Source organism: Chaetodon auriga, chromosome 5, assembly GCF_051107435.1.
Source record: "Chaetodon auriga isolate fChaAug3 chromosome 5, fChaAug3.hap1, whole genome shotgun sequence".
In the NCBI taxonomy this organism is placed as follows: Eukaryota; Metazoa; Chordata; class Actinopteri; order Chaetodontiformes; family Chaetodontidae; genus Chaetodon; species Chaetodon auriga.
This window is the reverse complement of record NC_135078.1, coordinates 2468946-2492671: the sequence shown is the minus strand read 5'-3', so window position 1 is coordinate 2492671 and position 23726 is coordinate 2468946. Positions and strand designations below refer to the sequence as shown.

General features: G+C 40.5%; 1 protein-coding gene across 4 annotated transcripts; it reads right to left on the bottom strand.

Annotated features, from left to right (window-relative positions):
- Positions 1 to 325: 325 nt before the first annotated feature.
- On the bottom strand, positions 326 to 22415 carry golga1 (golgin A1). Of its 4 annotated transcripts, none has more exons than XM_076731385.1 (24): positions 22256 to 22415; positions 21138 to 21438; positions 17600 to 17690; positions 16089 to 16163; positions 14814 to 14911; positions 14700 to 14732; positions 13720 to 13848; positions 12562 to 12731; positions 12263 to 12374; positions 12051 to 12134; positions 10909 to 11034; positions 10349 to 10444; positions 10064 to 10159; positions 9545 to 9640; positions 7859 to 7999; positions 7580 to 7654; positions 7120 to 7209; positions 6741 to 6843; positions 6020 to 6180; positions 5338 to 5496; positions 5145 to 5204; positions 4082 to 4306; positions 3871 to 3957; positions 326 to 3081 (listed from the first exon to the last, which is right to left on the bottom strand). In XM_076731385.1, exons 2-24 carry the CDS (start codon positions 21264 to 21266, stop codon positions 3001 to 3003), a joined length of 2517 nt encoding a protein of 838 aa, XP_076587500.1. In that variant the 5' UTR covers positions 21267 to 21438; positions 22256 to 22415; the 3' UTR covers positions 326 to 3000. The 4 variants fall into 4 exon arrangements, with proteins under 4 accessions (XP_076587500.1, XP_076587501.1, XP_076587503.1 ...); XM_076731386.1 differs by having other exon boundaries at positions 12284 to 12374; positions 22256 to 22404; XM_076731388.1 differs by lacking the exon at positions 13720 to 13848 and having other exon boundaries at positions 22256 to 22404.
- Between the last annotated feature and the right edge of the window lie 1311 nt (positions 22416 to 23726).

Here is a 23726-nt window from a genome sequence, read left to right as displayed (position 1 = left end):
ACATTTTATAATTCCTTTATAATCCCTGAGAAAATTAAGACGTTTCTGGTAATTTAAAAGAAAATACGATATACATTACAATAATCGAAATATATGTATATGTAGTTTATCTCTATATTTTGCAATTAAATGTTTTCACTTAAACTGAAAACAGGTTATTCTACATGTCTGCAACAAACACAAAGTTGAAATATTCTGATGCCATATGAAGGAAAAATGTATTGATGAGGATATGAATAATAAATAAAATGACATGTTTTAATGTATACCATAACATGGAAAAATTGAGGGAAAATTGATTTTCCTCCCAAAACACGCAGGATTTGGAGCCAGAAAGCATTGTTTTATTATTTGAGATTTATTATTAATAAATGTGGGAAAAGAAAACATTTTTAGGGGCAGAAATTGATAAATTATAAAATGCAAAAGACAGAAATGCTGTAGTGATTGTACAGTTGTGTTCGGGTCTAACACAGCAGAATCAATCAGGTTAAAAAGTGCATTCATTGTTTCTTTTGATTCTCATGGAGACATACAGTATTACCCAGCAGAGTCTGGGTGATGACATCAGTGTGCTGCCCGTGATTAGTACCAGGAGATGACAGTACTGCAAAGATGTACTCCTGCATCCAAATATACAAATAATGTATTCAGCAATACAACTTCACACACCAGAAAAACAACAATTGGACCTAAAATGACTTTTCTTTTCTGTGACTGATAATCTGATGCAGACAGCACCCTGATGCATATTACCAGGATGAATACAAATGCAGAATCCCCTGGCCTTTAGAAATGAGAACCATTGAAAAAGACTGACCAGTTTGCTTCACGGATTCAACAATGCATTTTAACAGGAGGCATGCAGATTCCCTGGGCTTCCCACTGATAGAAAAATAAACCTCATCATGTATGTTGTGACGGACATTACACTGAGGAAGAAGGACAGCGATGGGCAGTGGGACTGAGTGACAAGCCAAGGCAGAGACAGATATCAGCACTGGTTGATGATGATAATGATGATGATGATAAATACTGCAAACTGGTCACATCAAACCATTTACATCAACTGATTTATAAAGTTCTCATTGCATACAGTGTGTACATATTTCTATATATAAATAGACATGTGGAATGTACTTTCATTTACATTAGCAAAGGCAGGTAAAGGTAGAGCATGTCCTCCAGTCACCTTTTACATAGCATTCATTTCTTTCATCACATTTTAACGTCCAGATGGACAATTACACTCTAAATGATTCATATTGATGTTAAAGGACCTAAATTGGTCTGTGTGTAGTCTTTTCCTGACCTAAGCCTCCATGGCAAGCGCTTCCATCATACATATACTGTACATAATCCCACAACAAGCTCTCCTACTTTTATCTTATAGGCGGTTTAGTGTAGGGCCGTGGATAGATTAGGGGCTGCCAATCCAGGTGACAGCAGAGAGATTTGAGAGCAAGGTCTGCTGGGAGGCTCAGCTCATAGTAATGATAACAGTCGTGGCCAAGTAGTTAGGTTTTCATATCCATTTCAATGACCTGTTGAACTATAGCCCAGCCAATGTATCAGTCTGTACGCTTATGTCTGCCAGTAGGTAACAAAAAATTACAGATATGTAGAGAGTTTCAGGATTTTTAAAAAAGAACGGTGTCACCATTACATAGTTTGTTCACCAGAGGGCACTGACAGGTTGATGTGTTGCTCTCAGTAGGTAGCTTGGTCCCAATTATTTATTAACCAAATTCAAGGGATCTTTATCAAAAAGGTTTATGTGTATATGTAAAAAAATGATTGGCTGACAAACTGTTCTAAGATTTTTTACTCTGCACTGACTATAATACTGGTATCGACTTCAAAATTCAGTCCCAGTCAGGCTCTAGCTCAGACCATCTTATATTGGGGATTTCAATGATACAGCATGAAAAAATATGATGAAAATATAATTCTAAAGAGAAATGAGAACAATGAGGTTTTGTTAACATGCACACTCAGCACACTCTTTATCATTTCACTTCCAACACAGCTAATCATGAGTAACCATTAATTGTCAATCACAAACGGTAAAATTTCGGCATTCTCATTTCTCAAGAAAATTCTGGAATTTGGGAGTGCTATTGGACACAAGTCCACGCCTGGATCCCCTTCCCTGGAAAACATAGTAGACACACATACCTTTCAATGCCATCATAAATGTTTCAACAGATAACGCAACAGATTTACTGCTATTCCAGTAAAGAAAATCGTTGATGACATTTGGATGACAAATTCAGAAAAAGGGCTTCAAATGTTACATGCAGACAAATTTAGATCCTTTGACACAAATGTGAACCATTTATGTCCATTTGGTAGGTACTATTCAATGAATTCTCACTGATACTGAAACCAAATGAGCTTTGGTATCCTGTACAGGTCACTAACTGACAAATTTGCATTAAGAATCCCTCTGCGATTTCAACTTCAAAAAATTAACAAAGTGAGAGGCTAAAGGTCCTTCAACAATCAACGACTGGACTGTTAGTCCAGTGAAGACAGTCACAACAAGCCACAAACAAAAGCACATGACTTCCGAGGCAGTTCCTAAAATGACAAGTCAGTCTGTGATTTCTTTCTAATGTTTTCTCTCATTTTCTTCCATGATATCTCACTATCAGATCGGTGTCATATGTCAGGGAAGAAAAATGAGACACGTAAAACTCCAGTGTGAATGATGCTCTCGCATTTAGTCGAAAGTCCACCTGCCTTCACCACTGACAAGAAAATAATGTCATTTTAAAATCAACAACTGATTATGAATAGGCCTTAATCCTCCAAACATACTGTGCAGCCCTTCTCTGTCCCCACAGAGCGGAAAACAAAAGTCCTTTCCACACAGAGCCAGAGAAAACTGTGGGAGGCTGTTCAAAGTTTAAAGCTAGAGTCCTGCTCAATGCTGGGAACCACAGAGAAAGGACTTTTTCCTCAAGGAGATGGTCCTTTAGTCCCTTCTGCTGCTCATCAGCTCCAGTGAAACGAAGTGCCTGAGACTGAAGGCCGGATGATTCCCTTTGGAGAAGGCTTGGATCCAAACCAGGACATCTACAACACAAAACATACCATCAATCATAGCTTACAACGAAACTAGCTTCAATGAACACACACACACACACACACACACACACACACACACACACACACACACACACACACACACACACACAAGATTGGCTCCTAAACGAAAAACTTCATATTCTTCTTTCCTCAAGCCCTGTTATTTTTTTCTGAGAGGTTTGCTCATTGAAGCCCAAGTTGAAAAACTAGCCAAGGCTAAAAATAAGACCTTCACACTGCAGAGCTTTAAGTAAGCAGTCAAAACCTAACAAATTTAACAGTGTCAATGGTCACATAAGAGGACCCAAAACAGTTATAAAATATCCACACAGCTGCAAACATCATGTCATCACAGAGGCGTGCCATGATAGAAACAAAGAAAGAATGGTTTGATATGATGTTGCTAAAAAAGATCTGGCAAAAGAAAATGCATGACTTAGACGGGAGGTGGTCAAGTGAGTGTGAGAGATGGAGCATACATTCTATGATACGTGGTGTTGCACTGTGAGGTGTTATAACAGGGTACTGCTGTTGAAGTGAGTAAGTTGAAATGTATAGTTTTCGTCAGTGTCCCATGATGGTGTAGATGTTTGAGACTTTTCCATCCTCATCACGGTAACACCTTTGACTTTGGATGCAAATTATATTTGATTTTCAAGAAACAAGCTTTAGTAGCCTTCTCATTTTCCTTTAACTCAAACAGGGTGTCTAAAGCAGTGGTCTGGTTTGCGATAAAGCACTTGAAGCTGAACTGAATACAGTTAATGAAACACCAACCTTGTACTCTAGAGTTTGTTTCAACATGTCCTCTTCCTCACGAGTGAAGTTCAGCAGCACAGATACGGCTCGTATTAGCTGGAATGCCTGACAGACCGAGACACACAGATACAGGTTGGGTTTGTAACCGAGGTCATGGCAGGCTGCACCTCTTTGAGCTTGCTTGGTTGTTGAATTGAAGGGACTTTAAAAATGAGCACGGCGGACTTACCTCAGCCTCTCTGGATGACATAAACTTGAGGACGACATGTTTGAGATACTCAAAGTTGATTTCTCTCGAGTCGTTGAGGTCTGAGGTGTTGGTCACCGTGGTGTTGGAGGTTGGGGGGCTCGGGGTGGATGCTGGCTGTGGGTCTGGACAAACCCTCTCTTGTTTTTCTACACGGCTTTCTGGCAACTTCTCCTTCCCTTCAGCTTCTGGCTCAGGCTTTAGCTTCTATAGAGCACAAAGAAAGAAACACAATTTTCATCATTATTCTATTTTTATATCCCACACAGTGTCCCTGCAATAGATTCTAATGTTCAGGGCAGAGCTGATTCAACAGTCACTTCTAAAGCCATAGCTGGTAGTTATGACAGTGTACTGGACTGTATCATACAGGAAGGTGTGTTCTATGTGTTGTTCACATGCAAGGGGTAGCAGACATGAATGATGAAATGAACACTTTTACAAACAGGGTCATTTTATTAGTATGTCTACAACATTCAGTATAGAACAATGAAGTTACTCAGAAAGGTAAACTGTATGTAGTTGGATATTACACAGCTGCTTCATAGATTGATAGATCAGATTGGTGATCTACTTTCATATTTCTGAATTATTTCACACCGCTTGTGCAAGTTCACACTTTTCAGATCAATTTCTCATGCCCATGAGTCAACTTTTAAGTTGTATTTGTGTTGGAATTATTTCAGCGGGTCTCGCTGGGCTTAATACGGATTTGGATTTGTGGCCTTGTTGGCTTGACATCAAGCCTAAACCAGAAGAGAGAAAAATAAGAATATTGTCCTCACCACTTTACTGATTCCAATCACTTCATTCAGTTCAGTTCAACTATTTGTAGTCAGTGACGATGTAGCTTGTCCACTTTTCCCCATACAAATTCACTTCTGTCTGTACACCAGTAAGTGAACGCATCACTGCTCAAAGACACATTCATTCATTTTGTTTTTGCAGGGTGGACTAGCTCTCTCATCAAGTAAAGTTTAGTTTGCAGACATATTGTTGAACAAAAGAAAACAGTAAACCCATGATGAGATTCAGTGTGTCTCACCAGTTCCTTCTGCAGCGTCCTCTTCAGCTCTGCCAGCCTCTGTTGCAGCTGCTTGATGGTCTGGAAAAGAACATCAGTCTGTTTTATGTATGGTGATGGGTGGATCTGCTGGTATGTATCTGCAGAGTGTATCTGATATGAATATTTTATCAAAAGCGGGAGGAACAGCAGGAGGAGTATAAAGGTAGCTGACCCTGTTCTTGTCACTGAGCTGCTGCTCCAGCTCTCTGTTGACCTTCTGAATGTGATCCAGATCATCCACTGTCACACTGCCATTCTGATCCTCCTCACACACTTCAGGGCTGTGAAGCTGTTCAGTCAGCGTTTCCACCTCCACCTCCAGGTATGAAATCTGGGTGACACATATCAAACCACACCGAGCATTAATTCGTGTTTGAATTTGTAGCAGCTGAGAAGCTGTAGCAGAAAATAGTTTACAAAATACGAGAAAATGAGAATATAAACAAGATTAGACCAAACCGATGGTGGCACACACAAAGAGAACAAACACATTGAGAAAAAGTGATTACAGTTCCAAAGCTGTGCAAACCACTGGCAGTAAAACACCCAAGACAAATGAAAATATACATGATATGAAAATTAATTCATCATTATTAAACTTTGGGCTTCAGTTTGAGCTCCAAATATTCAATACTGTCATCCCTGGCTTGCTGTTTTTTATGTGATGAACAGGTCAATAATGAGCTAGAGATGAACAATTGGTGACTTGCTGACTTCTGGTTAGTGTTGAACGTTTACAAGAGAAACTTTGGTTTGAGTTAAAATACCAAACAATTTACTGAATTAGCTTGCTGCATAAATACTGTACACAACATATGAGAAGATGCATTTCTGTAGGTGTTTCAGTCTCTGACCCGTGCCTGGCAGCTGTCTAGCTGCTGTGTCTGGCTGAGCAGCTCCTCCCTCAGGCTGATCAGCTGGGAGTCTTTGTCCAGCGCCAGCTGCTCCAGCTGGGCTTGCTGCTGCTCCGCCTCCTCCTGCAGCTGGACCAGTGATGCCTGCCGCTGCTGCACCTCTGCAACACACATGCACGCATGCATGTACATTTGATTGTTTTCATGCCAAAAATTGTACAGTAATGGTGGACAAAATCAGCCACTTCATGAAAGTTGCAACAATTGTGTTTATCAAAGAAAAAAAAAGTAATTAGACATCTTTTGTTTTGACACATTCTGCAGAGTGACAGACAGCTGAACATAGCCAAATCCTCTTTGTAGTGTTTGTGATTGCATTTCTAAGAGGTGTTTCAAATGCCAGTACCACTATTTTTAAATTGTTAATTTAAGTTGCTAATAGCTGGCATAAGTATGGTATTCACAGCATCACCTATATTTTCAGTCTGGTTAAGATGGAAAGGCCTTTGAAACAGCACTGTTTAGCATCATGTCATGTTAAATCTCTCTCCTGAAATCTGCATCCCTTCTTACAGCGATGAATCACACTGTATGGACCACATCTGATTTGTATGATTGAGTCACCCTAGAGTCCACTATTTAAACAAATCAACAATTATTGTTACACAAAGAGGAAATACATTAGCTAGATACATTCATGTGTTTGCGTGTGTGTATGTACCACTCTGGAGTGCTTTGATATCTTCTTCTCTCAGTGTGAGCTTCTCAGTGGCTGTGGACAGCTCCTGCTGTGAGCTCTGGAGAGACGAGGTCAGCTCTCCAACCTGACAACAATCAAAGGCTTTTCACTACACAGCACAAGTTTCACATTCCTACACAGAATGACACCCAGCTTTCACATTCTTTAACATTGTCTTATAATCTGTGAGAGATCAAATAAAGCCACAGCCCACTGAATAACAGCTCTTCTGTTTCTTTTCTACAAAGGAATACGTGTGTTTGTGAGAGGAAGACTGGCTGCATCATTTTTGGGGGGCCACATGTTAGCTGTTGCCTTTCTATTTTAGTCAATGTTGCATGACGTGTGTCTGCCCACAGACCTTCGATTGCAGCTCCTCCTTCTGTTGTCTGGTTTCTTCGAGAGCTTTGGCAATTTCAGTGCTCACTGTCTGGCGATTGTTCAGCTCCGCCTGAGGGAACACATCAAAAACAAGACAGCATTGAGGACAAAAAATATTAAAATCTTTTTATTTTTTTATTTTTTTATTTTAGACCTTCTAGCGGATCTGACGATTTTGGTGAAATTGTACAGTATGTATAAAGCATTTGGCATTGTAGCATGACTGTCATTGAAGCTCAGTTTGCACAGTATGTCTATATATTTACAGACTTTAGAATGGAATAGTTGGAATAAATGGATTTTTCAATGACATGTTTGTATTTAAAAACACAAATATTGCCATGTCTATATTTAAAAACTATGAGTTCTCAGCTTTAAGAAGTCAGTCAAAAATGAATATGGGCATTTCAAAAAACCTGGTGTGTTGTAGTTGTTCTTACCCTGCTCTGTTCCAGCTCCTCTGTCCGCTGCCTCAGGGTGGAGTTTGCCTCGCCCATCTGCTTGTCCAGATCAGCCTTGCACACAAGAAAGGAAACTATTAGTCAATATACTGTAGAGCAAACTCTGCTCTGCTCTCTTCACTGCAATAAATCCATTTATTTGAATGACGGCCCCATTAACCCACGTCTCTCAGTGTAACACCATGACTACTGCACAGTGTTATAGATTACAAATAAATCTTTGAAAGATCAAGAGTTGAAAATGGGAGCAGAACATACCACCCTATCCTGCAGCATCTGTCTCTCTGTCTGTAAAGAGGTGATGTTCTCCTCCAGCCGACTGGCCTTCTCTTGGCTCTGCTGCTCCAACAAACACACCTGCTGATCCAGAAATGCCTTCTGTGCATTCCACTCTCCTTGCTGAACAAAACACACGCAAATGCAAAGTTAAACATACTCATACAAAAACTGAATTAAACTCCTTTTAACCCAATTTAAAATCCATATTTTCCCTCAAACAGGACATGAGTGGATGATTTCAGGTTTTTAGTAGCAACATATCCTTCTTTATAGCTCATTAGCTCATTGTACTAATTACCATGTACACTGAGACTGCGCATTTTGCTTTTAACATTTTACTTCCTGGACATTAACCAAAACTGTCTCTACTAACAACAGAATTCTACTGTGATGTTAAAAAGATGTGGGTTCTAATATATACTGTTCCACATGCACTTTTGTACAAGCAGTGGTGATGCATGGCCAGGACAACTTTCAACGATCTGACAGTCTGAATATTTGCACTGAAATGATGCCGTGTCCTCTGCTGTCTGTCACAGTGTCATTCTTGATACTACCACCATATGAGAGCAAAGTAAAGAATATTCAGGAATTCAGAAAATGTGCAGATATACCGTTAACCACCAGTGGAAGAGGTCCAATCTGTGCTGAGAATGATCCTTGATTAGCTTTACAAACCCTGGCAATGGGCCAAAAAGTCCATAATTCATAGTTCATCAGACTATTCTCCACATCCGTCTTCTCTACTCCGTTGACCTATCATGAAACTGCTCAGCTCCCAGGCTGCCCATTCCCTGGAGCTGACAGCAGCTCATTGGCTGGATAACAGGGGTTAATTCAGGAGTTATTGGAGAATCACAAAGCTTGTCTTAGTCGCAAGACGTGTCACTTGGGTTTGTTTTCGTTGGCCAACTGCTGTACTGAGTCCCATACTGAATGTTTTTATTTGCTTCCTGGGAACCTGAAGAGGAGCGTTTGTTGAGATAATGACTCATTCATTGGTAACTGAACTGAGGGTTTTGTATTAAGCATTGACTTCCTTCTTGGCAAAAGTGTTTCCTAGTCATTTTCTAGTCAACTTTCTAGTATAATTATGGATAATAATCTAATTAGGCCTAAATACATTAGTTTTCTTATTTAAAAGCCCTGCACCCACCCCACAGTGTCTGCTTAGAAACATTCTGGCCCTTGATAAATGTAGTTGATGATCTCAGCTGTAGGTTCATATTTTTTATTTTGTGTGGTCATTTGTTGAGTAATGACATGTAGAGCAGGAGCAGTATTTTTTATTTTTATGTAATATTTAATTCTGATAATTTACTTGTGTGAATTTGTAAAGGAAAACATGCATTTAATATCTAACAAAATCTTAAAGATTAACCATTAATTGATAACAGGCCAGTAACTGACAGAGGAAAGTGCTTAAACTTTCTGTTCATAGTTCTCACTTATATTCTATTTTTGGTTGGTTTTAAGTTGTACCAGGCTATTTTTCCCAGTTGGCTGGGAATTATATGTCACATGAGCTCAGAGAGCATACTTCAACCACACGTTTATAAGTTCAGTGCAGCCTGTCTACTCGAACAGCCACTTGGGAAAATATCAAGCCTATTTCTTTCTCCAAAAAAAGACTCATTTTGTGCTCTTGGCTGTTGTAGTACTCACCAGTTTAGCCATGTGCTGCTGTTTCTCTGTGATCTGCTGCTCTGCACTCTTCAGTCTCTCACTGCTGTCCTTGACCTGCTGTTCCAGATCAGCAATCTGAAGCAGAAAAATGTACAATGATTAATTGTGACCAGGCTTCAACACTGTGAGCAACATCATCATCAACTCAGCAGAAATCCATTTATTTACTATTAAGGTGAGGAACCAGACATATTTTTCATTGCTGCTAGTCATTATTGCATGTTTCCTTGGTCTCCATAGCCATGTGATTTTGTTAATGGAAAAATGCTTCAAAAGGATCAAGAAGTTCTCTAGCTGATAACTAAACATCTACAGCAACTAAAATCTCAAATATGACACCTGCAGAATTTTTGCTATTAACTTTGAAATCAAATGAGTCACACGACTGTAGCGTGGAAGGGTTTTGCTCACTGGGAGTTAACGCCTCACGCAGCAGCCATAAAAACATAAGACTCTGGTGATATTTGGTGGCTTGCAGTACTGTGCCTGCTTGCTTACCTGTCTGTCTGTTCTCTCTCTGTAGGCTCTGGAGGAGTCATCTTTGTGTCGGAGAAGCGTCTGTAGCTCAGTAATGCTGCAGCTCATTCTAGATACCTGAGGTCAGACAGAGGAGACACAGCTGGATCTCAGGAGTCATTACTCTACTTAATTTGCAAAAAATACTATTCATTCATAAAATGATATTCATTTCGAATCACAGGTTTGCAGATTTGTTGGCAAATGATAATAGATGTAGGGACCTTACCAAAGGTCAGGGGTTAGGGAACAGATGCACTGGTTTACCTGTGCCTCCAGAGAGCTGACAGTATCAGCATGGTTTGTCCGAACCGCCAGCAACTCTGCTCTGGTCTCTGCAAGACTCTGCTCCAGGCTGGACTTCTGAAAAAGCAACAATGCACAATGAACAACAGGTGTACAACGACCACAAACTGATCAGATGAAACAAGGATCTAAAGCTTTTCTAGAAAAACTGGCCAATAGACAACATTACAATCTAAGATCAGAACACTTTCTGATGCTGAATGTGTGTTTACATCAGTAATGTTTGTAAATGCTGCAGTAAAATGGTCAAATAAATTCTATTGCACATAACATACAGTTCATAATGCTAATTTTCAGTCTGAATGGATGATTGGTCACAGCCTTATAAATGACTGAATGAAACTTATTAAGTTGGTATGGAAATACAATTGTGAATATATTACTGAATGAAAAGCCATGCTGAATGGTTTCCAAAAGATACATTTTGTCTCAAGATTTTTTCAATGTCTGCCACATCAAATAAAGTCGTAGGTTCCACCCAACGCTGGCCTAAACTAAGTCATCCTCTAGAGGTTCTTCACCTCCAGGAGAAGCTCCTGTAGATGCTCATCCTGGCTCAGGTTCCCCTGCAGCCGTCTCTCCAGAGATGTCACTTTCTTCTGAAGGTCCGTTAACAAGCGCTCCTTGTCCTCCTCTGTTACTGCAACCTGATGATGTCAAGAGAAAGCTTAAAACGGGCCTCACAACTCAATTGTAAAACCTAGATTGTTGATATTGTTCTTCTAGCCTGACAAGATGTTTCAAAATGAAAAAAACCATACTTGTACTCTGAATATAAGGGCTATGTGGACAGTGGTAAGGGTGGTGGGAGGGCCCAGGGGCAGGGTGTCAGAAATTTCCCTTATTTTCAAATCCCAGTTTTGACAGGTATGGAGTATGATTCACAGTTGAGCAGACGGTGGTGCAGAGTCAAGTGCTGCTGACAAGTTTGTGAAATACATTTCTGGAAACTTAATTAACAATGACTCTATGATTTTCCCTTTTCAGTCTAACTTCAATATAACCCTCAACCTGACAGCCATTGCACCACTCATGCTTACCAAATCTGTTTGTTAAAATTTGTCAGTAGAGTGAGCAACATAGCAGATTGAAAAATAAGCAGCAGAGAATCTCTTTCTATTCATTCTGCAGCTCAGCAGACGACAGTGGTTTGAGTGTGTTGAGAGATAACTTTGTGCTCCATTGTTATTGAGCAGGTGAGATACAGTTCATGTTCATTTCTTTATTATCATTTATCATTCATTGTTATCGAGCAGGTGAGATACAGTTCATGTTCATTTCTTTATTATCATTTATCATTCATTGTTATCGAGCAGGTGAGATACAGTTCATGTTCATTTCATGAACAGCTCATGTTCATTTCTTGACTACGCAGCAGTGAGCCATGAGTTAATATCTGTGATGATTATACAGTAACATGACATGTTGTGCAAAGCAAGAAAGTGTTTCTGACTGCCATTCAATATATATATGTGTGTGTGTGTGTGTGTGTGTGTGTGTGTGTGTAAGCACATTAGCCAATACATCAATATCAGACTTTTTAAATCCCTAATAACAGTATTGGCACTGGCCCCCTGAATCCATTATCGGGTGGCCTCTACATGAAATGTCTGCAAATGACCATACACATGGATGGAGAACCCCAGTTTGATTATGTTCTGACCTTTTGTTGTTCCAACTTCAGGCCATCATATTTGGTCTGCAGTTCCTGGAGGGACCTCTCTAAAGTTGACACCATACTCTGTGACTGCAAAACAAACATTCCACATACTCACTTCATTCATAGGCAACTGAATTGAAAAATGATGTATGAATTAATAGTGTTAATAACTTTGGGAAAGAAGTAGCAGAATGCAGCTTGTGTTCAGGACTGACTTTCTGGAAGTCTTCAGAGACCTGCTGGATGACTGACTGCAGCTCTCGACACTGTCCCTCCAGCTCGCTGATCTTTGTGTCTGCCTCCTCTCTCAGCAGCAGGAGTTCCTCTCTGCACAAATTCAGCGAGATACCACTTAGTCTTCTGGTGTTCCTTCACAGAAATCACAGCTCAACAACAAATGCAGATTTCTACAGTGCGGTGTATACTGAACTTTTTAAAGATTCCCACAGTTTTTCATCAGATGACATTTAAGAGCACACTATCACATACCGCTGCCTGTTGCATTCCTTCTTACCGCTCTATTTCAAGCTCAGCATTGAGTCTGCAGCTCTCCTCATGCTGCTGTTTCAGGGCCTGGAGTTTCCCCCGAGTCTCAGACAGCCCTCGCTTTGCAGACTGAACTTCAGCCTCCTTCTGCTGGAGCTCCCGCTCCCGTTGGCTCAACTGCTCCTCCTTCTTCAGCAACTGATACACATAAATGGGAAATAAATCATAATGAAATAACATCCATGCACTAACGAAAGTGCTTTCAAACGCATTCAGTGCCAAAGAAACTCTCCAGCACTGAGGCTCAGAGACTGCAATTACTCTGGAGGAGGGATGGGGAACCTTTTTCCTATCAAGGACCATTTCAATTTTTAAATTCTCCTTTGGGGGCAGCAATTGTATCAGTTTGGCCTGAGAATACTCAATGTCCACCATGAAGGTCAAATCATAAAGACAACTGCTATCACTGAGTTTCCACATCAGGTTTTCCTTCATCTGTATAAGTTATTCCAGCCAAACTGACACTAGGAGCAGGCCTGCAGTAGCAACAAGGTTCTCCTTCACATTCTCCCACTGAATGAGCTTTCAGATCACCACAAAACATACATAACACTGTCAGAATGTGGTCTTGTGAAAACTGAAGAGTGAACTTCATCCCAGCACATCTGTCCCTGTAGCTCATCCAGTTAAACATGTTTGCAGTTGTAGAGTCTTCACATTGGCTTTTTCATCACTGCGAGCTCATCCCCACAAATTAACTTAGGTACACTGCCTTACCTTTCACTTCAACAGAAAAATAATCATTTGTCCATTTCTCTTCAACACTACTTTTTTTGGGTGACAGGTGCTACAATTCACTGATGTGATATCAACCGCCCCACGTGTGTTGCGTTCAGAGAGAACATATTAGTCTTCTAATTTATGATATTTTCTTTATTGCTGAAAAAAAGTAATTGCTTGTTCGTATTTATGAACTGCCCCACGGCCTGGATCAAACAGTTTCACCTGGAGGCCGGAGGTTCCCCACCCCTGTTCTAAAGTATAGTTCTTCAAATGACTGAAAATCCTTTCCAGCGCATCTCCTATTTTCAAGTGCTTTGCAAAGTGAAAAAATTAGGGTAGTAAATTGTATCACTGTTCTTAAGTAATGCTGTAAACCCAACCATCTAACTCCACATGTACCCACCATGTGTTTAACTTTAGCGAGCTCCTGCTGCTGAAAGCCCTCCAGTTCATCCAGGTCATCTCTTTTCTGGAAGAGTGCTAAGCTTTGCTCCATCATTTCCTCTAACCGGGCTGACAGGGAAGCCTTCTCCTGAACAAACACAACAGTTGTGTTATACCAACATACAGGTGCATGTGCAGGTTTCAAGAAGGCAAATTTTGTGAATATGTGTGTGTGTGTGTGTGTGTGTGTGTGGAGGGGGATCCCTGCAATACACATACATGTAACTTTGTTTGCCAGAAATACCGGCTCTGCATCTCTTACAGCCTCCACCAGGAAATTATTTTCTGAACAGTTCACATTACCACATACCCTTTGAATTCATGTTAAAATCATATATGTGCCACCATAAAACCCTGTGGCTGGTCTGCTTTGTTTGCATTTCACAACCAAACTGCACCAGAGTTCGACTGGAACCAAACCAAGGCCCTCCTTTTCTGAGGGTCTCAGCCCAATTGTTTACTCCACATCAGACTTCAATAGACAACTTTCACACCAGCTCAAGCAAACTGAACTACACAGGTAAATGATCCACAGGTTAATTGAACTGCACCTGACAGGTTAGGTATGATTACTTAATTTCAGTCTTGCACTGTTATTTAAGTTCTTTACAATTACAATTAGTCATTTTGGCAGACACTTTTATCTAAACGACGTACATATGAATTCACACACCGATGGCACAGCATCGGGGGCAGTTTTGGGGTTCAGTATCTTGCCCAAGGATACTTCGGCATATGAACTGCCGAGGCCAGGTATCGAACCAACGACCCCCCGATTGGTGAAAGAGCGCTCTATCTCCTGAGCCACAGCCGGCTGATCAAGTTCTTGATCCATTTTTGTTAGGTGTGGCACAAACAGCCAAATTTTATGATCATAGTCAATATCATCATAAAACAGCATGTTATTGAGAGTCAACAAAGATAGATTTAAAGACTTACCTTTTCCACAACATCCATCTTCTCCATCCACTCCTGCAGGTAAAGGATAGAAAGAAATAACTATACAATCCACAAATCAGGACTGTACAATTAGAAAGACAGAGACATATTTACCTGATCCTTCTTTTCCAGTGCTAAAGTCATCGCCTCTGCCATTTTTGTTCTGTTGGCCTGATGAGACTCATTCTGGTCTTGAAGTTTCTTTATCGATGCTAGACAGTCAAAATGAGAGAGAGGGAGAAGAAAAAGGGAAAGATAGAAACCATACAGAGAGGTTTGTATGCAACCAAAAAGAACAGAAATATTAAATAGCAAAGACAGTGGCACCGTTAGAAGCTGTGAAAAGTTAGAATCCAATTAAGAAGTGAGTTCATCCCAGAAGCAAAGACAAGCACAGACAAGCGATGCATGGCAACTGACAAAAACTAAAACAGTTAGTTAAAGCAAAAGCTTACTGCAATATCTGTATGTGAACTAAGAAAAAAATCCACCCAGAAGTCAACGTCTCCTGGAACTGCACTGTTTATCACAACTCACAACACTAAAGCACCAAATAGAACCAACAGCAAACTATTCTTAGAGCCTTAATATGCAACACTTGAAAATAAACCTCAGTAATCAGTATTTCTTTATGCTAAACTAAACCTTTATGATCAGTTCTGAGAGGGGAGATGTGGGGTCATCCAAATTAAAAGGTTTATGCCTAAATAATTTGTTTTGAGAAAAAAGATGACATTGTGGCCTGATGGTTGCACTAGAGATTCATGGAGTGCCCAAAATGGAAGTGGTTCATCCTCCTGGGAACACGAATGTGCTTTGTAAATTTAATGGCAACCTGCTGATAACACCTCCTGTCCAATGCATGCAGCTGTGTCACTTTCCTGTTGAGCTACGACTCAAAGGCCAACAGACCAGCAAGCAGCACGGCATGCTGATATTTCCCTAATGTTCATAAGCATAGTAAGCTATGTTTATATCATACGGTTTCTTCAGCACATTTGTTGAGCTGAAAGAAATACGTTCCAGTCACATCTCTATTACCACATATAGTAGGAAAAGTAGGAAACTATGAACTGAAGTAGATACGTTGGGAAAACTGAAGTAAAATGGGTACACCAGCGAAGTAACAGAAAAGGCATACATAACTCTGAAATCAATGTGCTGAACAAATACCAGTGTAAAAGATCTGAGGGTGGATTTTTAGATTAAAAGGAAAAAGCATTCAGTGCTCCCAAAGCAAACCTCAAAAGCCCATAATATTAGCATCCAGAATTTTAAAAAAAAAAGATCTTCATGAGAGGAAGTGATGATACACTAGGTGATGGTTATTACAGCTGACAGACAGATGAGAGAAAGGAAGCTAATTGGGAGGAGAGTAGAGGTACGTACAATCCTGATGCTTTTCTAATGCAATTTCAAGCTTGTCCTTGGTCTTCTGCATAATTCGTAGCTGCTCAGCGTAGTCTAGTGTTGGGAAGTAGGGTGATGGGATGGGGTATCAACAGTACATACACACACCCACACACCAACACACAACCACACACACAAAATACAAACAGGAAGGAGGAACAGGCAGATGACGGTAAAGAGAGAGGCAGGAGAGAAAGTGAATAAAAGGAGAGGGAGAAAGCAAAAGGGAAAACATGATTGAGAAATAATGGAAGGTAAAACTATTAATGATTTTCTTATCTGAGAAAACCATGCTGGTTAAAAGGCTGCATGAGAATGTGCAACCTTTAACCTGTCTAGGGTGCAAAATCACATAAACCACCCAAAGAAAAGGGGAGTCATTATACCTAGCAGAGGAGAAAAAACACCCCAAAACGGTAAATATGTGTTAACTCTGCCCCGTTCAATATAAAACATTTTAACTGCAACAAATGACCATTTTCATTCCGAGATATTAAAATAACACCATAGACACGCACAGTGCTGCCTTCTACAGCATGTCATGTCAGCTTTCCCTTTAAATGGTACACAGGAAGTGACCTGTTCATCCCGGCACACAGAGCTTAAGGTTTCAGACTTGTGGCAAATTAAGATGTTTGAGGAAGTGAAAGGCCAAATGCAAAATAGTTAGCACTTTTGACAGCATCACAATTAACTTGGCATTGGTGCTGCATATTGATGTTTACCAAGTGTGTCATTTCTGATAAGCTGCCATAATCTTACTTAAAAACTGACTCATTCAAGATCAGAAACTGGATCTCTGGCAGAAACACTGTGTGTTCAATAAAGTGAGCTGAACAAAAGTGAAAGTGATGCAGCTAGGCGCATGAAGTGTTTGTAGCTTTTGTTTGTTTCCTTTGTGTTTGTCACACAAAGAATAAAGCACAGAAATGTAAGTACCTAATGACAGAAGCAGGACTGATTAAATGGAATTTGCTTTAACACAGCTTGCATTTATGCTGCTGTGGCCAGTCTCATAGAGCAGAAGCACTCAATTTTCATTACCAAGACCACTGTTTTATCCTACATTATGTCTGTTATGTGTGTGATGTTTGTCCAGATGGTTCTTTTGTTTACTTTGATGAGTGCTTCAGATGGTTGATCCTGCGCGGTCACACAGACAGGCCTATCTACGTTTTTACACTTTCTCATGGTCTGGCAGTTATGAAGTAAAGTGCTTTGATTTATTGTGAGCGTGATTGTGGTTTTCAGAAAAAAACGAGAGGCAGACAAAGTAAAATTGACTTTTTTTTTTTCTTTTAAAAATGGGACACTATGTGAGCTTGGCCATCAGGGCTGCCTTCAAGGCAGTAGGCTCTCAGCAGATAATTTATTAGATCATTAACGAGATGCACTTGGGTTTAACTTTCTCTGGCTCTGGATACTGATGTCTCCGGAGAACTACAGACTCAGCCACTCCAGCTGCTTAAGCCTGGTCTGACATGTCCTACCTGATAGCTTGGCCTCTAGCTTCCGGATCTGATCATTCCTTCTAAGAAGCTGGGCAGGCAGGTCGTCCCTGGAGCTGCTGCCATCAGATGCCTGAAGACACACATGAAGCATAAGGTAGCGTTTAATATTCATTCTATTCAAGTGGGAAATTAAAAGCAAAAGGTGTTCTTTCACACTCAGAAATCATCAAGTTGGTAACTCATTTTAGGAACTCTCTGGAAATCAAGTCCAAAACCTGAAATTTATCCTTGATGTTTCTGATCACAGAAAGATGTTCTGTTATTACATTACATTGCTGTTGCACAGCAAATACCTCTGTATGATAATGTCAGTGGTATTTGGCTAGTCAGCTGCAAGAATAATACAATATGTGAAATGGATACAGAAAGGAAAAATGCTATCAGCCAATGTCACGCAAGTGGGATGGGTGAACTGTGACACCCACACTATTAAAGTATTCATTGTAACAGAAACACAATGTCGCATATCAGCTGGCTGTATTGCTACTCAGCAACTTCACTAAATAATTTAGTTATGTGCAACTGAGATGGCACTACAGCCTCAGGAGTCTAGCTTCCCCTGTGACAGATTGCACTACCCTGTTAGATGCAGTCACCAGAGCTGTACCACAGAAATGGATTTCCTATACAAGCTATGAAAAAAACACTTCTCTTGAAAACAATAAGGAAACATCAGCAAAATCCTAAAAAAATGTCACTGCACTTGCAGCAGAAACCACTGTAAAATGAGCAGTTACAACCAAACAGATAAAAAAACTCAGGAATAAAAGTCAGCTATGAGTGTGTTTTGTCTGTCATGGAAAGAGAACTTTATCAACAGCGCTTCATGTGACACTGGTTGGTCTTAAGACTGAGTAACACCGTATCCTGGCTACATGCAGTCAATACAATGGAGAACAACCCACTAAGTCATCCCCATTCTACAGTAATGTCAGTCACACCCAAGCCTTGCTAGAACTGCCTGACTTGTGACTTGTTAAGGCAGCTAAGGTTCCAATCAGAGCACTGACCTCAAATTCCAGGACTCTCTGAACTAATTCAGAGCGACAAGTGACTAAATTCCATTACAGCTTGACTAAAAACAGTGCAACGCAATCAATGCAAGAACAAAGTTAAAAAATAAAACCTACTACTTTCTGTACAAAGACCTGCTCGGAAACTACTGTGACATTTAACTTGACTTCCTTGAGAGAACTAATTAAATTTCTCATCCTTCTAATATCACCACAAGTAATGAGATGAGACTAAAGATAAACTGTAGGTATGAAAAGCTTTCAGGTTTTTCTGTAGAGTTTACATCTAGATTTCAATTAATTATCTCATAATACAGCTGCTGTTTTTACTCTTCTGTGACCATCACTGAGAGGAGAGATAATGATGACATCTATACAGTTGGCAGTGATGTTGCACATTGGGATGTTTCACAGAGGGGGTTACTAACGCAGCTGGACCACAGCCATCTGCATCAGCAAAAGCTGCCAGAGTGTCTCTTACATTTAGGTAACTGGCTTAAATAGAACAGTTCTGCCTTGTAGGGTGGACACAAAAAGCATCTACAGACATTTATGCTGCATTGTTTTCATCATGTTCTGTCTTTCTGCTTTCAAAAGCAGTCAACACACCCTTTGATCAATATTATTGACCCTTATTAAAGGTTCAATATAGGATACTCACTACCAGTAGATGTCACACTAGAGTACCAAAATCTCACCAAAACAAATAGCCATGAAGGAACCAGGAGCTGTGGAGGAGAGAGCTGGGTGCAGAGAGGAGCTTCTGGAGGAACAAACACCCAGAGCCACACTGAATTCTGCTCTGACGCAGAGCCAGGATGAGAGCTCAGGGTCTATTTTTTAAAGTTTTGCTATTGAAAAGTAGATTTTATCTTCACTCTCACCTCTCAACCTGTCACGAAGGTGCTGACCTTTACTGCCAGGTGTTATAATGTAATTAGTCTGTGTTTGTCCATGCTGATTTCTGACTGGAAGGTAAATGCACCTCATGAACATACAGAAACGATAGGAGAAGAAGAAGAGAAACGGGAGGGAAATAACAGAAAGAACCAGAGTTTCTGGTAACTGCTGAGTTCAGTCAGAGGCGAAGTGAACACAAACAGACGTACACACCAGTACCCACGGCCAGACTGGCCACAGAAACAAAGGGACTGCAATTTCATTCTCTGCTCAGAATGTCATCGCTGAACCAGATCATATAATCAGTAATAGATGATTGCTGCTATATGTTCAAATCTTATATACAGAAATTTGGAATTGACTGACAATATTCCTTGAGTTGACAATTAGTTTGTTGTTATTGTTGTTGTTTCAGCACAGCATGGGTCAATTTGTTATAAAGGCTGCTGTGTTCACTGCCATGTTCAGAGCAGCATCACTGCTTTAGAGGAAGAGGCACATTAGGCTGGCTAGTCGCAGCTCCTGCTGTTTACAGGAATTCCTGTTCCATCCATGAGAATCTGGTCAGAGCAAAAAAGTCCTCTCTCTGCTAGCAAGTCAACTACGCAGGTGTTTGTTTTACCTTACAAAACTCTGGAATGTAGGACAGCACAAAACAAAGACGAGCAGTTGTTCCACTGACAGGTGTGATTATTAAGTATACTCTCATACAAGCTGTTTTACAGGGCGAGGAGGACACACCCTCAAAACTTCTAATGTGTCATTGAATGTTTGGGCTTGGAGAACACAAATTTATGACAGAAACCCTGCATCACAAACAGGGGCATGGACTTGGAGCGACACCTGGCAGGGGAAGTTGAATGAAAGATGCTATCAAGTTGCAGTAAAGGAAATGCACAATCCAGCCTGGACATCTCACCCACCTCTGCAGCGATTTTGACTATTCTTATTTTAAATGTGTTTCTTGCAAGCTTACATTGGAGAACCCCTTTAAAATCCACAGAAGTACTACATAGTGCTCATTTAAGGTACAGCGACATTATGCTACTCAAACACAGGAACTTAATCCAAAAAGCAAAGGTATGTGAGTATATAGAGAGCGATCATGATATACAGTGCTAGTTAATCTGAAGCATACAGAAGAAAAGCACAGACTGGTCTATCTCTCTGAATGAAAGTCCACTTTTCCAGTGGGGCTTTTATCAATAAGTGGTGCAATACAAAGACATTCTGCTGACAGATGGATTTGTCTCTATGAGAGCTGCAAAACTCTACAACAATTTTCTTTCTTCTCAAGTCAGAAAGAATTCTAACTATTACTATTTTTATTAACATTTATTAGCTAAGTACTCAACTACTTTGAAATAAACTGATCTACAAATACCAGTTTTTATTGATATGGTTTTTCCAGCTTTATTAACTCTTAAAAGTTATCCCTACTTGTCACTGCAATTTAGAACACGAAGGTGTGACTGTTTTAAACTGTAATTATGGCTACAATGGCTGATTATGCACTCAAAATGTGGCACAACATCAAGAAAACCAGAAGCAAACATTTCAGAGAATTAAACTAGTGACTGGTGATGATTCCACAGAGTACTTACAAAGTCATCCCCTGAATCTGCGCCCACTGAGGTGATGGATTCCTTGCTGATGGTCCGCGGTATACGGACGCCACTCCGAGGTCCTGTGGCCGCCTCCTCGGCAATCTTCTTCTTCAACTTGGCAAACATGTCTGTCCTTTCAGTGTCTCTTTTTGGGTGCAAACTGCAGTTTCTGGAGAGTACGGAAGTTCACGTGATGCATGGAGTTCACGGCTCCTTGTTGTGTGGGCTGAAACAGAGCCGCGTCCTTATGCAGTGCCACTCAGAACAAGGTTGTGCTGGTAATTCCATTCTGCTACATCTAGAAAGAAAAAAGACATTATTAAAAAGCCAGGTTTGACAACAGTGGCTACTTGTCTGTAACATCTGTTACGTCAGATCTGGACTCACTCCGTTTTGCATCTGTTATTATTATCTTATAACAGGCGGCCAATTTTGACACATCAAGGACAGACCGACAAACGCTAGAACAATTTGGCTGTAGTTATTAGCCTTGTTCGGTCTATTGGCCACGTCGAGCAAAGCATATAGCCATCATTTGGAAGTCTTTTACTAATGATTAAAGGTTATTTCACTGCAAAAACAAGGGTTACTCAAACTGATAAGTCACTGGCTTGGGAGACAACATGTTTCCCACAGTACACTCATATTTTGCTGATAATTTCGTTACTGAAGGCAGATGACGACCTTCTGAATGAATCTTTAGTAGTACCAATTGGACCAAACATCACGTGTATGTCAACATGACACCACGGGGTTCACTCTGGAGTAAAAATGACTATTAGAAAGCAAAAACAGATTTTGAGTTTGTTACGAGGTTGACGTTAAATTTGGCTGGGCTACAGTGAGTCCAAACTGACGCTAAATCAACCTTCTAGCTAATGTGTGGATAAACTATGTCATACGTAATTGCTGTGAAGTAAAAGCTCTCTCTGATGTGTCGCATCAGCGTTAGTCTCATGAGAAAATGTACATTTACTGGTACGGACTCTGTTTTGACAGACAGCTAACGGCTAGCTCTTTAGCCAGAACAATGAGAGTTAACGTCAACCTTACCACCGCCGGGTGATGTTAGCTGTCGTTAGCTTGCTCGTTCTCTAAAGTCGCTTTTCTCTTACCATATTAACTTCCATAAAATATCAGTGTACGGCTCTTTCAGTCCCTCAATGACTGTACATTTGCCTTCTCTCGGTATGCACTCAAAGAATCGCTGTGGCAACCGACACGAACTCGCTGGGAACCGTCTCCTCTGACAAGCTAGCTGTTCGTTGGCGAGCTACACGTAATCACCCCAACACAGGTGACTGATGACGTCACGGCTGTGCCTCTCCGCTCATTGGGTGGAAGAACTAAGAGGCGTTTCTATGTAGCTGGTGACACGCGCCCCCTAGACGCACGAAAAGTACCAGCAGCAGCAGTTTCAGGCTTGCAGACGACGGCGTCTTTGTCAGGCTGCTTATTATTTCTGACCATAACTAATGATATAACACAACAGGCTTTATCATGTAATGGAAATCTATACTTCCACTGTCCTTATAGACCTTATAAAATTCTCCAAGCGACTACTCAGTGTCCGTTCTTCACTTTCAGTGACCTGAAAGAGGAAACTGTTTTTGTAGTAAGAGTTTCATTAACCATTGAAATTGGTTCTCTTTTCCTCCTGTAATGACCTAATTTGGTGTATATTTCTTCCACCACCTTCTGACATTTGTGTTGTTGGAACAACCGTGTGTGCTTAAGCAAATGCTTTCTTCCTTTCATGTAGAATTATTGCAAAGCCTTTGGGGAACAGTATTGTTGATGTTCGATTGCACCTGCATAAAAAGCTGAGGCGACTAGCATGTTCTCCGGCTGGTGTTCTTCAGCTGAAACCTGTGAATTGTTGATTGAACCCAGAGGGAAATACTGAGAAATTGACACAGCCTAACAAATTATGGCTACAGTACTTGCAGTCATGTAACACAGTAACAAAGAAATTAGGTTATTTTGGTTATTTGCTAAAAAAAAAAAAAAAAGAAAAAAAAAAGGCAAAGGCTAAAAAATGCTCTCTGCCACACACTTCTCCATTCACTGACCTGAGAGCAGTATGCCCAAAGAGAGGCAGCTGCATCTGCCCTTTAATTCTTGTTCTAACCTTTTTTTAAAAAAGGATATTGTCTGTGCTCTAGAGGGGGAATAATGTACATCATCTTTGCATGCATGTCACAGCACAAGTGACCTCTAAAGATCTAGCTTGGTCAAGTGCCACTCTGATGTCACCTTAAGGCAAAATCATCCCTAAACATGACCCTAGAAGCCCATCAGACAGGCTGCTGCACACACTTGTGACTCCTACGAAGGCCACTTCAATCAACACTTGAAGGCTGCTTACTTCCATCAAGATATAACTGCTCAATGGCCTCTCCTAGATGGTCAAGCTTAATGACAGTGTTGATTTAATAATGAAACAAGTTAGCTGTGGTCTGCTTCAGTCTTTGATCAATTCTACACGTGCCAAGTGAATCCAGTTATTGCAACTCAAATATAGAACATCTAGCGACATGATCTGATTGCATTACCATAAAATGCAATTCTTCTCATTCGATTTCT

What these genes read in the sequence shown, in the direction of transcription:
- golga1 (XM_076731385.1), bottom strand. Translation starts at nt 21,266, where the DNA reads ATGTTTGCCAAGTTGAAGAAGAAGATTGCCGAGGAGGCGGCCACAGGA. An exon ending in ATTAGAAAAGCATCAGGATT is followed by an intron (nt 14,912 to 16,088) that starts GTACGTACCTCT and finishes TTGACTGTCTAG; the next exon opens with CATCGATAAAGAAACTTCAA. An exon ending in AGATGCTGCAGGATAGGGTG is followed by an intron (nt 7,655 to 7,858) that starts GTATGTTCTGCT and finishes CTTGTGTGCAAG; the next exon opens with GCTGATCTGGACAAGCAGAT.